The following is a 14,882-nucleotide window of genomic DNA, read 5'->3' as shown; positions in this document are numbered from 1 at the left end:
GACCAATTAGAAATTATTATAGACATTAAGGATTCTAAATTTTATTTTTGAAAATAGTGTATCTTTATATTTTAAATTGGAGTAGGCCGTTTGTGAGACGGTCTCACGAATCTTTATCTGTGAGATAGGTTAATCCTACCGATATTCAAAATAAAAAATAATATTCTTAGCATAAAAAATAATATTTTTTCATGGNAATGGGTCAATCCTACCGATATTCAAAATAAAAAATAATATTTTTTCATGGATGATCCAAATAAAAAATCCATAATACAAAATACTATCCGTGAAACCATCACACATAAATTTTTGTCATAAAAATTTGAAAGGTTGGTGAAATTTTTGTATCATGATTGATGCGCGACTTTCAAGTGCACACGTTAAACCACCCCCACCGCGCAGGATCACCGCCACTTCCCACAAAATGAAAAACCAAACCATAAATCTCCTCTTTGGTAGGCGGAATTGACTGGTTTGCGGAGGCATCGAAGCGGAGAATCCACGTAGATGATGATTTAGACGACGTCATTGACGTTGAGGAGGATGAAGCTTGGCGTGAATGGGGCAAGAAGAAACAACCCAAATTCGACCCACCACCGACGTATTTTCCCGGGACGGGTCTTCAAGAAACGCAGGAAGAATTGATGAAGCGCCGGCTTGGACCCGTTTTCGGCTTTGTCAAACTCGTGCCCGGAACTTGCCGAACACCGGTAATCAACTGGTTCATTTAATTCTTTGAGTGGTGATCGAATTCGGTTGCTGTTTTGTTGCGAGTTTAATATCATTTTTTGTGCTGTTTGTTTGGATATTGGATACAAATCGCATGAGTTCTATTTGAATTAACAATTGCTTGATCAATGGATGTTTGGCAAATTAGGACTAGCGAAGTTCACAAAACACGGGGATTTTTGGGGTTTCCAGAATAAATTTGGGTGTTAATCGAACGTGAATTATGTGAGATGTAGTGATAACGATTATTTTGCTCTGTAGATGGGGAAACCCGTATGCGCATGGCTTAATCCACGTTATCAGCGTTGTACAATTCAAAACTGATGGATCACTTGAAAATTGGGATGTGGTTTTTGAAGTTGCTTGGATTTATTGGCTCTGCTTTGAAATGTAGCCTGCTTATATTGGCGTCTGATAATTAAATTCTATATTTCCATCGCATCACTGATGATACATTGACTAGCTCGTACAGATTCAGGTGTTTTGAGTTTCATCTAGTACTATCAGTAAGTCATTACAATGATCTTAATTGGCTTTATTGACGAAATTTTGTGCAGGAGACGGTATCTGACATTGCCATGAAATGGACAAATGTAGCAAGAACAAGTGCAATTGAGGCAAAATTCATGGGTGTAGATTTGAGTACCATCACGGTCACCATGCAAAAAGGTCAAGATTCGCCGGAGGTTTGATTTGATATTTTGTTAATAAACGTCAATTATAGTTAAATAGTTTGTTAATTTAGTAGAAATGTTTCTAGTGTTGAGAAGTGCTAACTTTTCATCTGTCTTGCATGGATACTCTTTGCACAACTTTAGTCAAACGTGTGATAAAGGGCATCCATCTATGTTCATGTTGAAGTCATGTTGGATAGATACAGAGCAATTTCCAAACTCTTAACATATCGTTTGAGTGTAAAAGACGTTATAGATCCTTGTCAGTTGCTGCGGATGATGTCGTACAGCAGTTGGATGAAAGAATTTGAAAGCTTAGAATTTGATTTCAAATCCATGTTCTAAATTTATTGCACCGTTTGAATACATAGTTCTGATGACTGTTCAAATCCTTTGATCTACAAATTTGAGCTCGTGGATGCATTGAGATTTATTCAAAATCCGTATCCCAAAACTTATATAATAGAGAGCACTACATGTTATCCAAATGCAACTGAAAGTATCACCTTGACGCCACTAGTAGTACCGAAGATGCATGACTTAAAGACACCATGCTATAGGATATCTTGATCACACTTTAACCAGCTACTTACGATTAAGAAATATTGTATCCCATTGTCTCACAGTTATTTCTTCTACGATGAGAGACAAAAAAGAAATGAGACACAGATTTCACATCCATTCGTTATATATTACGCCATTAACACATTTTCTATCAACTAAATTTTCCAACTTTTTTCCAGTTAAAAGAATTCATGCTGAGTCAATCGGATGCATATGAGATTAAGATAGGGGATCAACTATTCAGAAGACCCGGAGATACTAACTTTGAAGAGGTTTTTGAGAAGATCCAGGCTGAGAAAGATGAAAGGCACCGGGAACCTTAGCAATGTGGGGTGATACAAGCTGCAATTTTGACATTCTTGTAAGTTGTTTGCTTGTCTCAAATCCATTCTATGAGGTAGCTTTGTAAACTATCGTGTTACTAAATTCTTGCAGATATCTAAAGATGAAACTATGGCATATTTTTTTCAAGTGATTTTGCATCGGATCATAAATTTATAGTGTGTGATCAGTGGCTACAACAGTACACAAATTTCGTACAAAAGTTAGAATAAAACGATGGTTGCAAGAGTTATATTCCCCCATACATAATGGAAAGATCATTTAAGTTTCTCGTTAAAGTCACACAGCTGAAGAAGATGAATTCTGGGAATGCCTCCAGCTTCCTCTCTTTCTTTCTGAGTGTTGTAACCCCAATCCCCTGCACCATGAAATTTGACTTAAAAAACTTGAAGAATTTATGAGATCAATAGAATGGTATACAACAAAAAAAATTACAGGAATTACCAAGATATAGGTTCCAGTTGTTCAACTCTGGCTCCTTTATGACATTCTTTAAAGTCGCAATACGGTCCTCCACAAAGCTGAATGTATAATAGCAAATAAGATTACTTAAAAGCAGAAAAATAAATATTGAATAGAACTACAGAAAAAAATATATTAATGAGTCCAGGAACTTACTGCAGGGCTAGACCCTGATGTTCTGGCATATTCTGAAGCTTCTTCAGCACTTCTACCTTAGGACTGGCAGATTTCAGAAGAAACATTTTACTTTAAGAAAGACGACTCAAGGTCTGAACTCGCAAAGCTTTTGCTTTCTTTCCATAATTATTTAGATGTTCAGAAATATTCTCACCCGGTTCCAAGACCATAAATTCTTTCAAGTGGAATAGCGACTCCAGCAAGCTCTCGAAGCAAAGCATCAGCAAAACGGCTCTGTAAACCAAAAATGCAATAACCGGGTGATAACAGCAAAAAAGGAAAGTGATATAAAGCAATGCAGTCAGATTAACAAACCCTTTGTAAAAAATTGAAATTTTGCTAGAAATCAGAGAAACCGTATCTAATTTTTGTGATGAGAAATCATAAAATGGGTAAACCTGTTTTGTGGTCACGATATAGAGCTTCGAGCTTGCAAACTTTAGGGCGTCAGGAACACCAGGATACAATCTGCAGGTAAGCCACATTTATCATTATTCACAGGGTAAAGACCATAGTCTCGATAAAAGTACACCAACGTGCAACAAATCATAAATTTAAGAACTCCAAAGAATAAAAACTAATTTTACCTATTCGCTCCTATCCAACCTGCCAAGTCATTGTCAATCCATTCATCCCTAACCTTTCCAAAAAGATCGATTAATAGGTCCCTTTTCTCATCCCATTCTGCCATAATCACGGGTTTTATTTTGAACCAGTTATCCAATATTCCCTCAACTGTGAGCCCCTCTGCCACCTTCCAATCAGACCATGAATAAAGCTGAACATTAGCTAAGAGAGCACCCGAATGGTAAACTCCAGAAATCAAAATGGATTGGAGCTTCTGCCAACTGGAAAATAGAAATAGTTGTGCTTTAGATACCCACCGAAGACTTCCTTACAGAAGGAATTTTCATCTCCAGCAACAACCTCACAAGTAATAGATTTTCATATCCTGTTTCTACAACAGGCCGGACCTGAAACCAGTTAAACACTTCATCATCTACAAAGATGCATAAAAAGGAACACCATCGAACTCAAGACTGCTTCAGTAGAGTTTTTAATATCCGTGTAGCATGTCAGTTCACAAAACATGTGTGAGAGACCGATAAGATTATGACCAACTTCTATGAAATTAATAGTTTTCTTTAAGTAAAAATGAATATGAAATAGTTACTAGCAAAGTTCATCGAAGTGAAATATCATTTATCAGGTCGTGAATGGAATGTGGCAAAGACCAGATGAAATCACAGAGAGGCGTGAACCCTTTCTGTGATGATAACTAATTCCTCAAATAACTTAGTTTAATCGATTTCTTAAAGTAAAAAGTGGACTTAGTGGAACCCTTCGAGTGGTGTGATGCTTCTCTGGAGGGCCAATCCCGGCATAGGCAATAAAGGCTCACACAAAATTAGAAATATCTGAAATTTTACATGCATTTTTTAAAAATCCAAGTTTCGTTCTGCAAAATATATCATCTACCGGCTCCCGTTTTATAATTCCTCCCCTTGTTTCCTTCGTTGTGCTTTTAATGAAGGGAAAACAAAATATCAACTCAATCAATAAAAGCTGACTTAGAAAGATGAAGGAAACATTACTGTATACATCTGATCAACAACCCAATCCTCCAACGATGAATCCACTCCGTCGAACAAACTTGGCCATCTCACTTTAGCTGCCTATAACATCGGACAGAAGCCAGTGGAAGTCATAAAAATCAACGATTTTTAACATTTGATTAAATTATACGCAAAACCCATGAAATTCTCAACGTATAAGAAACATAAAAGAAGCAAGTCAAATCCAAGATTGTGATTCATAGTTCATCGTCAAATTGCAAGGGAAAAAGCCATGAATTTTTTTAAAAAAACCTTGACAGCAGAAAGAGAGCTCTCCCCGCAGCTGTCGCAGAGAACCCCATCAAAATCCAAAGCGTAGAGATCCCCCATTTCTTGTTTGGATGAAGTCAATTTAGAGAGCGGATAAACGTCCGTTTCGTTACCCGCCACACCAATTAAAATGTGGCTCAAGTGGTTGTCCTGGTATAACTCCATCCTACTAACACCAGATCCTCAATTATCCAGTTTCTTCGAAGCCCCAATACAATACTGTCCGGAGCTACCAGAACACGTGCTTGTCAAGTATTTGAATACAATAAATATTTTTTTTAAAAAAAATTAGTTATTAATTTTTTAAATTGAAAAAATAAGAGAGAAGAGAGATGCAAAAAGATTTAAAAATATGAAATTTAGTGCTTTTAGTACATTCTTAAAATTATTAAAAAGTTTTAACAATTCATCATAATTTCGTTACTATAGGAGGTTTAATTTTTAATTAATACATATAATTTAAACTCGATCAACTATTTAATTAAGAAAATGATCTCACTGTATTTGAAATACATATGAGAAAGAATGTCATTTTTTTAATTAAATAGTTGAATGAGATTATTTTAAAATTTTTTCATATATATATATAAGTATGCATTGCAGTGTAAATTTTTTTAATTAAAAATATATATACACGAACACAACATTTGTGTGGAATAACTATTATTTATAATTTTTTTATATTATAATAGGAGAAATTTTATTTTAACGGAGAGATTATATAAGAGTGTGTCTCATGTGAGACCGTCTCACGGATCTTAATCTGTGAGACGTGTCAACCCTACCCATATTCACAATAAAAAGTAATACTCTTAGCATGAAAAGTAATACTTTTTCATGGATGACCCGAATAAGAGATCCGTCTCACAAAATACGACCCGTGAGACCGTCTCACACAAATTTTTATCTATATAATTGCAGTGTTGATTTATATATTTAAAATAATAATTCTTATTAGTATGAAAATTATTGTTGTTAAAGTAAAGTATTTACAATTGATGGATAGTTTTGGAAAAATACGCTATTCATACTTATATAGTAAATAGTAGTGATTACTGATATTCAAGATAATATATATTTTTAATTGGATGGAAAGGCGGGAAAACAGCACGCTTCTAGAACCCTAATAACCAAATGCCCCGCCACATGCCACCGCGGCGTCCTCCGCCTCAGTTGATATCAGAGACTGTCGCCATTCTCCACCTGTTGAGATAAAAGGTGAACTGACTCGTACAATTTCCCTGAATCGCCTCTATTCAATTAGGTACTTTGTATGCTATGGTGTATATGCTTTTATTTTTAGATTAACATTTTCTTAGAGTTCGTTTTTTTATTTGTAAGTTCGATCAATTGTTCTTTTTCCTTAACAAGGAGTTCGTGGTTTTGTGCTTATTAGAAATGAGTGAAGTGGAAAGTCCCCGAATCAACCGAAGAACAACGAGATCGTCGTCTTCTTCCACCCCGAATTCAAAATCTGCAGTAGAGGCTTCGAAAACGAGTAATGACACACAAAATTTGTCTATAAATGACCTTGTGTACGATAATGAATCAATAGCTTTTGACGAGTTAATTGATTCCTTTCCTGGAAGACGTTCGCAGATCAACGAATTGGTTAATCATTTGGGACCTTTGAATTCCCCGATGATCCCATTATTTGTATATGGAGGTCCTTCAAGGGGAAAGACAAGTATCATGCTTCAGATATTTAGGTTCTTGAACCGTCCATTTATATATTCTAGCTGCATCACCTGTTACAGTCCTAGAATACTGTTTGAATCCGTCTTGAACCAGGTTTCTCTTCATAGGAAGAATGTGGGCAATGGTTATTCGAGTGCGAAGCGATGTGAAAAACCATCTGATTTTGTTAATCTGTTGCGTGAAGGTTTGGCTACTCTTATGGAGAGTCTTAAAGGGAAAGTGGACAAGTCTGGCGATAAAAAGTTGTCATCCCAGGTTAATGGGAGGATGATTTACTTGATATTTGATAATTTAGAGCTTGTTAGAGAGTGGGATAAGAGTACAAGCACATTATCCTTGCTATTTAATTTGTCTGATATCCTCAAAATGGCCGAGGTGGGTGTAATTTTTATTAGTAATACCTCCCTTGATACGTATCAATCAGACACAGGTTATGTTGAGCCCTTTCCTGTTTATATTCCTGGATTCACAGAAGATGATTTACGCCAGATTTTCATGAGAAACCAAGCAAATCCCAAGTTATATTCCTCTTTTCTGGAGTACGTATTGCATTTCAGTGCTTGTCACTCTCTGTTTATAGTCTTTGATAAATAATAATTGTATTTATTCTTTTGGTTTCTGTTAAAACAGTATGGTGTTGAAGCCTTTCTGTAGAATTACCAGACAAGTTGACGAATTAGCTACTGTCTTTTCACCTTTATTTAAGAAATACTGTGAACCTATTGATGATTTGGGAGCTGTTCTGAATGAAGATACGAAGAGGAAACTATTTAGTCATCTTCAACCATGTATCTCACTATACTTGAATGAGGCGTTTAGCATTACTTCTCAACCTTTGATGAAAACCTCAGACAACAAGGAGAGGACTTGGAGGAAGGGCATTACAAAGAAGTTTGGTGATGAATCTTTAGATGAGATCGACTTCCACATGTCTGCTTCTGCCAAATATATTCTTATTTCTGCATTTATTGCTTCAAGAAATCCAGCAACGCTTGATGCTGCACTTTTTGATTCAACTGGAGGATCTGACAATCATAAAAGAAAGAGAAAGTAAGCCAGTTATCAAGCTGATATGAGATATCTGATACAAACATTGGATACTTTTAACTTGTGAAAAATATCTTTTTGTTCTTTATGTTCATTTTTTTGGTTTTAATTTGAAGTTTAAATGCCATTGCGTTCCATGTTCATTATCCTTCCGGATAATTGAAATAAACATTACTTATTTGGCAAGTGAGGGAGTACAATTTTGTTGTCTATAAATTTATATACCAAAGTTATCTCATAATGTCTTGTTTGATCGATATTGAGGCGGTTATAGGTTTATATTTGTTATCAGGGATTCATGTTAGAAGGATGTGGAGTGCTGCTCGTGCAAAAGAAGTTTAACAATTAAATCAGTAAAAACTTTGAAAATCCTCAGAATCTCCTTTTTCCCTTGATTGAGGAGGAAATATTTACAAAATTGCAATTTCTTGCGAAAGCAATCTCAACTTCCTTGTCTACCATTAAAATAAGATTGTGTAAGGTTCAAGTGATTTATTTTCCATTTTGTGCTCTACGCAGGAGCTCTGAAAAATCAAAGGAGCAGAAGGAAACTAAAGAGCAAGAGCTACTCAACAAAGGACCTGGAACTTTCCCCCTTGAAAGGTTGTTGGCCATATTTCAGTGTATAACATCTGTTGGGGAGTATTCACCCGGTTATGAACTGCAAAGTGGTGACTTTGGAGGTGAATATTGTGGTAGCAGGTTCATGTCCGACATTGTTTTGCAACTATCTAGTTTATGCGGTGCCAATTTTATTACTAAAGGAGGAACCTGTCCATTGGAAGGCTCAATTCGGTATCGATCGACAATATCCGAAGATTTGGCTTTGAAGGTAGTATTTTGAATCCTGCTTTGAATGACCTACATTCTTTCAGTTGCTCTTTGGATAGGTAGTCATGTGGTTGTATTATGTCCTTGGCAGGTAGCAAGGAGTCTGAAGTTTCCACTGTCAAAATACTTGTATAGAAGATAACACTTCCAAGTGGCCCAGTTTCCTCATATTCTGAGAGTAGGCTTTCTGTTAATATCAGACGGAGAAAGATGGCCCTTCATAGAGCATAGATCTATTGACTATTTGATTACATGTAGAAAATATGAAATTCAGTATGCCCACAAATGGTCAAAAGTTCCAAGTGTGTATGTCATGTATTGGATGGCTGTTCCCTTAAGTTCAGTAATATCAGTCATTCACCAGAGGTAAAGCCATGGAGGAAAAAATATACTTTGGGGTTAGTAATAATTGTGTAAGCATGGTTGTATTACTAACTATATTGATTATGCAATTTATTGGTTTATTATCTTTGGAGCTGCGGCTGTGACATGGAGATAATTACTATTTCGGCATTGTTTATTTCTTACAGGATAGTCAATTGGTGAAAGTGTGATCTTCGCTCGTATTTAGCAGTCACTTTTTTAAATTTCCGGTGTCCATGGACATAATCATTGGTACAAGTTGTTGGACGTGTATATTATTGTGGCGATGCAGTCAAGTGTGAAAATTATTGTGTGTTTTATTATTTTTAAATTTGTCTATGATAACGTAGTGGAAAACATATCATTTGATACAGAGGATTTAGATTGACTGCATATTGTTATGTTTTAAATCTCACAAATTCTTTTTGATTGCATTGGTATGCGACTCCTCGTAATTTTCTCTCTTCGGATGCTTTGTTTCTGTGGCCGAAAGAGATATAATTGTAATATTCTTTAGACTCAAAAATAAATCTCTATTAAGGTATGATGATGATACTTAAAAGATGATTTATTAATACAATTCTTTAAAGATTATTTTGAGTTTTGATTTAATTAGTTTGTAATTAATTTCACATGTAAAAATATATTATCTTCTAAAATTTTGATAGAAATGTATTTTCTTTAATCAATAAAAAATTAACGATTGATGGTACTGGGCTACTGCCTACTGAGCAGGCCTTCTTTCAGATGGGCAAAATATGATGGGCATGGAAAATTGGCCCATTAATGGCGATTGCTCTCTCTCATCTAAAAACCGATACCTGTTTCCATCTAAGAAGTAATCGGCCCGACTTCCTTTGTCTTGCGTAGAAACGACGCCGTCTTCTTTGGTCGTGCCGTGTGTTTGAACTTCAGCTCCGGTGAGTCCAGGGTGAACCATTCCTTTCCCGAATTGTTTCTTCTTCCTCCTCCTCCTCCTCCTCCTCCTCCTCTTATTCTTCTTCTTCTTCCTCTTGTTTTGCATTAGATTTTGGAAATATGATCAAATATATTGTCAGAGATTCGTGCTTTTTTTTTTTTTTTTTTTTTTTTTTTTTTTTTTTTTTNTATTCTAGATGAAAGGAGAGTTCAAATCTTTTTGTTTAAACGCTATTCTGTGACCTTCTTTCCCTTTAGCCTTAAATTCCTCTGCGTCCATTTCCTGTACCTGAACACTCTGAAATGCTGCATTTCCTCTTTTTCTACTGGTTAATCCAACTCAACAATCTTTTCTTCATAGCAACTGACAAATGTCGTGGTAACACTCTGAAATGCTGCATTTCCTCTTCTCCTCCCTGGTTAATCCAACTCAAGAATCTTTTCTTTATAGAAACTGACAAATGGCTCGACACCTTCGCAATAGTTTTATTTACTCGTAATATTTTCTGATAGAACCAAGGTGTCTTCCTTGCACTCTTTGCATCTCGATACTTAAATTGTTTGAATGACTTTGATGTTCATACAGTTTTCTTTAATGATTGCTTCTTGTTTCATTACAGCTCCGGTTTTTAGAAGGCCTTCTGTTCTGCCTGCGATTCATCATCAATATTTACAAACTCAGGTTAGTTTGTTTACTCTCCAATATAATTTTGAGCTTTTTTTGGCAGACTTTAAATGTTAATGTTTAGAATTAGCATGTCATTCACAACTATGTTGTGTAGGCGATATATGGCAAGGTGAGAACTTGAGCTAGAATTGTGCATGTTGTTTGGCTAGAATATATGAAGGTCATGATGAAGTCTGCACAAATAGATGGAAAAAGGTGTTGAAGCTGTATGAAACCCCGTACTTTTTCCTTTTTTATGGTTTCTTTCCAGACAGTAATATGGAATCAAGTAGCTATACATAACAGAGTCCGAGGAAAATGTAGATATCCATTGGTGTAAAAAATCTGAGGCTTCTAACAGTATAATAAAAAAGATATGCGCGAAGGACTAGGAAAAATTTGTAGTTCTTTTAGGTTTTCCTTGTGTCCCAAGAGAAAGTAATCACATGGGACAGGGCGGGTACTATCGTTCATCATGTCCGTGCAGACAAGGTTGTTCTTTGTGCTTTGCATTTTCAACCATTTAAATCTGGCATTATGACTTTCTGTTGTCCGTTTTATGTTCTTTCTGTTTAACAGTGTGGGATTGGGTACCAGAGAGATGAATTATTTAGCACTGCAGCAGCTACACTGGATTCCGATGAAGGAAATGAAACAGAGCAAAAGTAAGTCTTTCAAGCACAGCAAGTGCAGCATCAAAACTTTTACCCTCCTTTCCGTTTCTTCATATAGGACTAAGAAAACCCTCATTGGTGCTCTTGAATTAAGGGGAATAATGTTTGTATTCATGCAAGCAATTTTCAATATTTTGTTGTACAGAAAATAGTAGAAGTGCCAAGGAGTTCGTCCATATTCTTGTGAAGAACAATACTCAACAATAATCTGTCTAATATTTCATTGAATTTATTTGTTGTTGTCAGGCATAATCTGTCTAAAATCTTCAGTCTTCACTAGAAACATTTTTTTCCAACTGCCAATGGTATGTACCTGGTAATGTTGCTCGAAACTGCTATCAACTGTGTAGAATTGACGCCTCAGGGTGCAGAAACCTGATATACCAATCATGCATATGACGTTAAAAGCTGACATACATGTGGAGTTCCATATATGATTTTATTTTTTTCCTCATTTCCACTGCAGGATAACCGTAACATTTGTTGACAAGGATGGAGAAGAGACGAATATTAAGGTCCCAGTTGGAATGTCGATGCTGGAAGCTGCTCACGAGAATGATTTAGATCTTGAAGGTAAACTGGGAATTTTAGATTTTTGTAGTTCCTGAACTCGTTAACCTTGGTGGATGTTTGCTCACAGTATTTCAATCGCAAGTCAAGTGCTAATTCAGTTTGATTTCTAAATTGTGATGGAATTACTTGACGTGGAGATTTGCAAGTCCTGTCATCTCAGGATTTTAGCAGTCGTGTTTATTAATTATTATGCTTGCTAAAATATGCAAATTTATTGCAGGTGCATGTGAAGCATCACTTGCCTGTTCCACTTGTCATGTGATTGTGATGGTAAGTTACCACGCGCCATTCTCATGTTTCCCACCCTCCGTTTAACTTTGAAAGAATGCCACTGGAAAATGGGTAAGAAATCATCTTCTGTTGTCAACTTGTTTTTTTTCTTCGACAGGACATGAGCCAGTACAACAAAATACCTGATCCAACGGATGAGGAAAATGACATGCTGGATCTCGCCTTTGGCCTCACTGAAACGTAGGTTTCTTTCTTGTGTTCGTACGCAAACAAGAATTTTAGTCTGTTTAGCTACTTGATATATTTTTCCCAAATTTTTCTACAGTTCTCGTTTGGGTTGCCAGATAATTGCGGCGCCAGAGTTGGATGGAATTCGCTTAGCCATTCCTTCTGCCACTCGGAACTTTGCTGTTGATGGGTATAAACCAAAACCACATTAAATAATTCTTGCATACAGAAGATGAAAGAAGCCTCTTTTGTTGTAGATTGAACGGGGTGAAACAATTTTGTAGTGTATTTTAGCATAGGAAGTGGAGGGATTCAGAGCCCTTCATTAGTGAGCATACATGGTAATTATTTTTCTATTTGCGAGTCCACTTTCTAGTGTAATCAAATAATCATTACGTGGCGATCCAAAGTTATGATTCAATTCAATATGCAATAAAAATATATTTTTGGTGAATTAGCTAATTTGTTACAGATCACGCCTTAAACCTTGGAAGCTCGTTTGGCAAGAATCAGCTCATTTACTGATTATTTTTTGAGACTATTAGGTAATTTGGGAGTTTTAATAAACATTGTTTGTCGATGCTTATATCAATTTTAAAATCTAAAAAAAATCCACAATCTAAATTTATAATTCAAGCCTTAGAGAGCATGTGAGGAGATAGATTTGTAATCAATGTATTTCAATTATAATTTTTTTTTGTTTATTATAAAATAATAAAATCATATCTTAAATGTCAATCTTTCTTATTTACAAATTAAAATAAATAAGTAAATTAAAGTAGAGTGTATTTCAAATAGCATAATGCAAAAACTTGTGTGAGACGGTCTCACGGGTCGTATTTGTGAGACGGATCTTTTATTTGGATCATCCACAAAAAAGTATTACTTTTTATGCTAAGAGTATTACTTTTTGTTGTGAATATGGGTAGGGTTGACCCGTCTCACAGATTAAGATCTGTGAGACGGTCTCACATGAGACTCACTCATAACATAATTATTGAATGAACTTGAAATTCATTATAATTAACATGAAATACTATATAAAAATATGATAGTTGAATTTGAATTTCAAGATATTACTTTTCTGAAGAACAAAAATATATATGAAATTCATAAATTTGAAATTCAACCTTCCAAAAACGTGATCTTACTGTTCAAAAGCCGAAGAAAAACCTTACATAAAACCGTAGAATATTAACATATTGCGCAACTATTAGGCTGCACGATTATGCATGTATCATCAACCGTATGCAGGTCACGAAACTTACTAAAAATTGCAAAGACAAGACAACTGGGGCATTATTTCAAGGATGTTGCTGCCATTCTCTTATTGCAGAGCGGAGACTATGGTTTGGCACCAGATTGCAGTGTGGAAGCTTGAGGTTGGTCATTGGGGGACGTATCTGCTAAGTAATCAAGCCACCTAATTTGAATTCAAAGCCACCAAAATTTGAATTCAAAGAACATCATTTTTGAATTATAAACACATGTCTTGATTAGTCAAAAAATGTTAGGTTTTATTTTTTGTTTTTTTACCTAAATTTCACCTATAAATACTCATTCATTCTTCATTCCAAAATCTTACCAAAACACAAAATCTTCTCATCTACAATCACAAGTGTAAAAGCGAGATAAAGAATTTAGTGTGATATTTCTTAAGGAGTGTTTATCCTTGGAAGGAATAAGATTAGTGGAGAGAAAGTGATTGGTAAAATCAGAGTGTTCTGAGTGAAATACTTTGTATTCTCAATTCTCTTGTCTTCTTTGTTATTAATAAAGAAGTGATCTCCTTGAGAGGTTTAGAGTGGACGTAGCCCAATCTTGGGGTGAACCACTATAAATATTGGTGTTCATCTTATTCATTGTTGATATTCCGCTGCGATGTTACCTCGTTTATTTCCCTGATATCCCAACAGTATCATGCCCTCTCTCGAGCCAGCCTTTGAGTGCTTCTGCCTCTTACGTAAACCCGTCTGCTGAGAAGACAGGGTCTCGCATGATTTCCTGTCAAGAATGATCATGAAGTTACACACAGAAGGCAATGATTCTGGCATAGAATGTTGATACATCTATATACATATTATGTTTACCTGCTACCAAGGAAGGAATGGAAGCATGTAATGTGTTTAGTTTTTGAGAGTCGAAAAACTAGTAAGAGTGCCTCTCGAACATAGGTACTATCCACAAGAAAGAGGTCGATGTGGGATTTGCGACTTGGAGTGCAAATGCAAATAAACCGGAGATCCTGCTCATATATGGAAAATTTAGAAAATAACATAAGAAATCCACCAACCTGAAATATTGGACAAATAAAGTAGGATGGAATATCGTGACAGTCTTTAGAAGCAATTCTGGACGATGAAACCCCACAAGAAACTCTCATTGGCTCAAGAACCCTCCAGACTTCAGAAGCAAGATCAGGTCGAAGTCCACGATTCACATATATCAGAGCAACTTATTGCAAGGTGAGCCAACTGCAGTGGCAGGCCTACATGGTCCTGAAGGGGTGCGATCGCACAAATAATTTGAGGATTATACAAGCTTTAATCAGAAATTTTTCATATCTTTCGTATGCATCAATATATGGGGTAGATGCAGTGGCAGGCCTACATGGTCCCGAAGGGGCGCAATCGCCCACCCTGAATATATATATTGTTATTACCCGTTGCAATTGCAATTGTAGAGAGTTTTTTGAGAAATGTAAATTACCAAACCATCACTTCGTAATTAGTTCAGAGATATGTAAAATGATTGTTTGGTTCCGTATATTGAGTGAGATTTGTTTAATATAATTGATAATTAAGCTATTATTCAGCAT

General features: G+C 35.8%; 4 protein-coding genes across 8 annotated transcripts; 3 read left to right on the top strand and 1 right to left on the bottom strand.

Moving 5' to 3' along the window:
• The first annotated feature begins 395 nt into the window (after positions 1–395).
• Positions 396–2,328, top strand: LOC140956568 (uncharacterized). The gene is made up of 3 exons (XM_073413359.1): positions 396–710; positions 1,287–1,415; positions 2,147–2,328. Exons 1-3 carry the CDS (start codon positions 645–647, stop codon positions 2,288–2,290), a joined length of 339 nt encoding a protein of 112 aa, XP_073269460.1. The 5' UTR covers positions 396–644; the 3' UTR covers positions 2,291–2,328.
• Positions 2,329–2,427: 99 nt separating this feature from the next.
• LOC140956567 (uncharacterized) lies at positions 2,428–5,071 on the bottom strand. Its single transcript, XM_073413357.1, has 10 exons — positions 5,048–5,071; positions 4,817–4,960; positions 4,544–4,624; positions 3,833–3,922; positions 3,536–3,702; positions 3,347–3,416; positions 3,103–3,182; positions 2,928–2,990; positions 2,754–2,830; positions 2,428–2,667 (listed from the first exon to the last, which is right to left on the bottom strand). The coding sequence occupies exons 2-10, from the start codon at positions 4,892–4,894 to the stop codon at positions 2,567–2,569; spliced, it is 807 nt and encodes a 268-aa protein (XP_073269458.1). The 5' UTR covers positions 4,895–4,960; positions 5,048–5,071; the 3' UTR covers positions 2,428–2,566.
• An 885-nt stretch (positions 5,072–5,956) lies between these two features.
• On the top strand, positions 5,957–8,885 carry LOC140957861 (origin of replication complex subunit 5). Of its 4 annotated transcripts, none has more exons than XM_073415261.1 (5): positions 5,957–6,098; positions 6,231–7,071; positions 7,163–7,582; positions 8,099–8,411; positions 8,502–8,885. In XM_073415261.1, exons 2-5 carry the CDS (start codon positions 6,233–6,235, stop codon positions 8,550–8,552), a joined length of 1,623 nt encoding a protein of 540 aa, XP_073271362.1. In that variant the 5' UTR covers positions 5,957–6,098; positions 6,231–6,232; the 3' UTR covers positions 8,553–8,885. The 4 variants fall into 4 exon arrangements, with proteins under 4 accessions (XP_073271362.1, XP_073271361.1, XP_073271363.1 ...); XM_073415260.1 differs by having other exon boundaries at positions 5,957–6,117; positions 6,209–7,071; XM_073415262.1 differs by having other exon boundaries at positions 5,958–6,064; positions 6,209–7,071.
• A 1,083-nt stretch (positions 8,886–9,968) lies between these two features.
• On the top strand, positions 9,969–12,518 carry LOC140957860 (uncharacterized). 2 transcript variants are annotated; one of them, XM_073415258.1, is made up of 6 exons: positions 9,969–10,373; positions 10,938–11,023; positions 11,499–11,605; positions 11,826–11,875; positions 11,994–12,076; positions 12,181–12,518. In XM_073415258.1, the coding sequence occupies exons 1-6, from the start codon at positions 10,257–10,259 to the stop codon at positions 12,182–12,184; spliced, it is 447 nt and encodes a 148-aa protein (XP_073271359.1). In that variant the 5' UTR covers positions 9,969–10,256; the 3' UTR covers positions 12,185–12,518. The 2 variants fall into 2 exon arrangements, with proteins under 2 accessions (XP_073271359.1, XP_073271358.1); XM_073415257.1 differs by having other exon boundaries at positions 9,995–10,373; positions 12,162–12,518.
• The last annotated feature ends 2,364 nt before the right edge of the window (positions 12,519–14,882 follow it).

The sequence above is a fragment of the Primulina huaijiensis genome, chromosome 14 (genome assembly GCF_012295235.1).
Source record: "Primulina huaijiensis isolate GDHJ02 chromosome 14, ASM1229523v2, whole genome shotgun sequence".
In the NCBI taxonomy this organism is placed as follows: Eukaryota; Viridiplantae; Streptophyta; class Magnoliopsida; order Lamiales; family Gesneriaceae; genus Primulina; species Primulina huaijiensis.
Note: the sequence above shows the minus strand (reverse complement) of the source record. Positions and strands in the feature narration are given on the sequence as shown.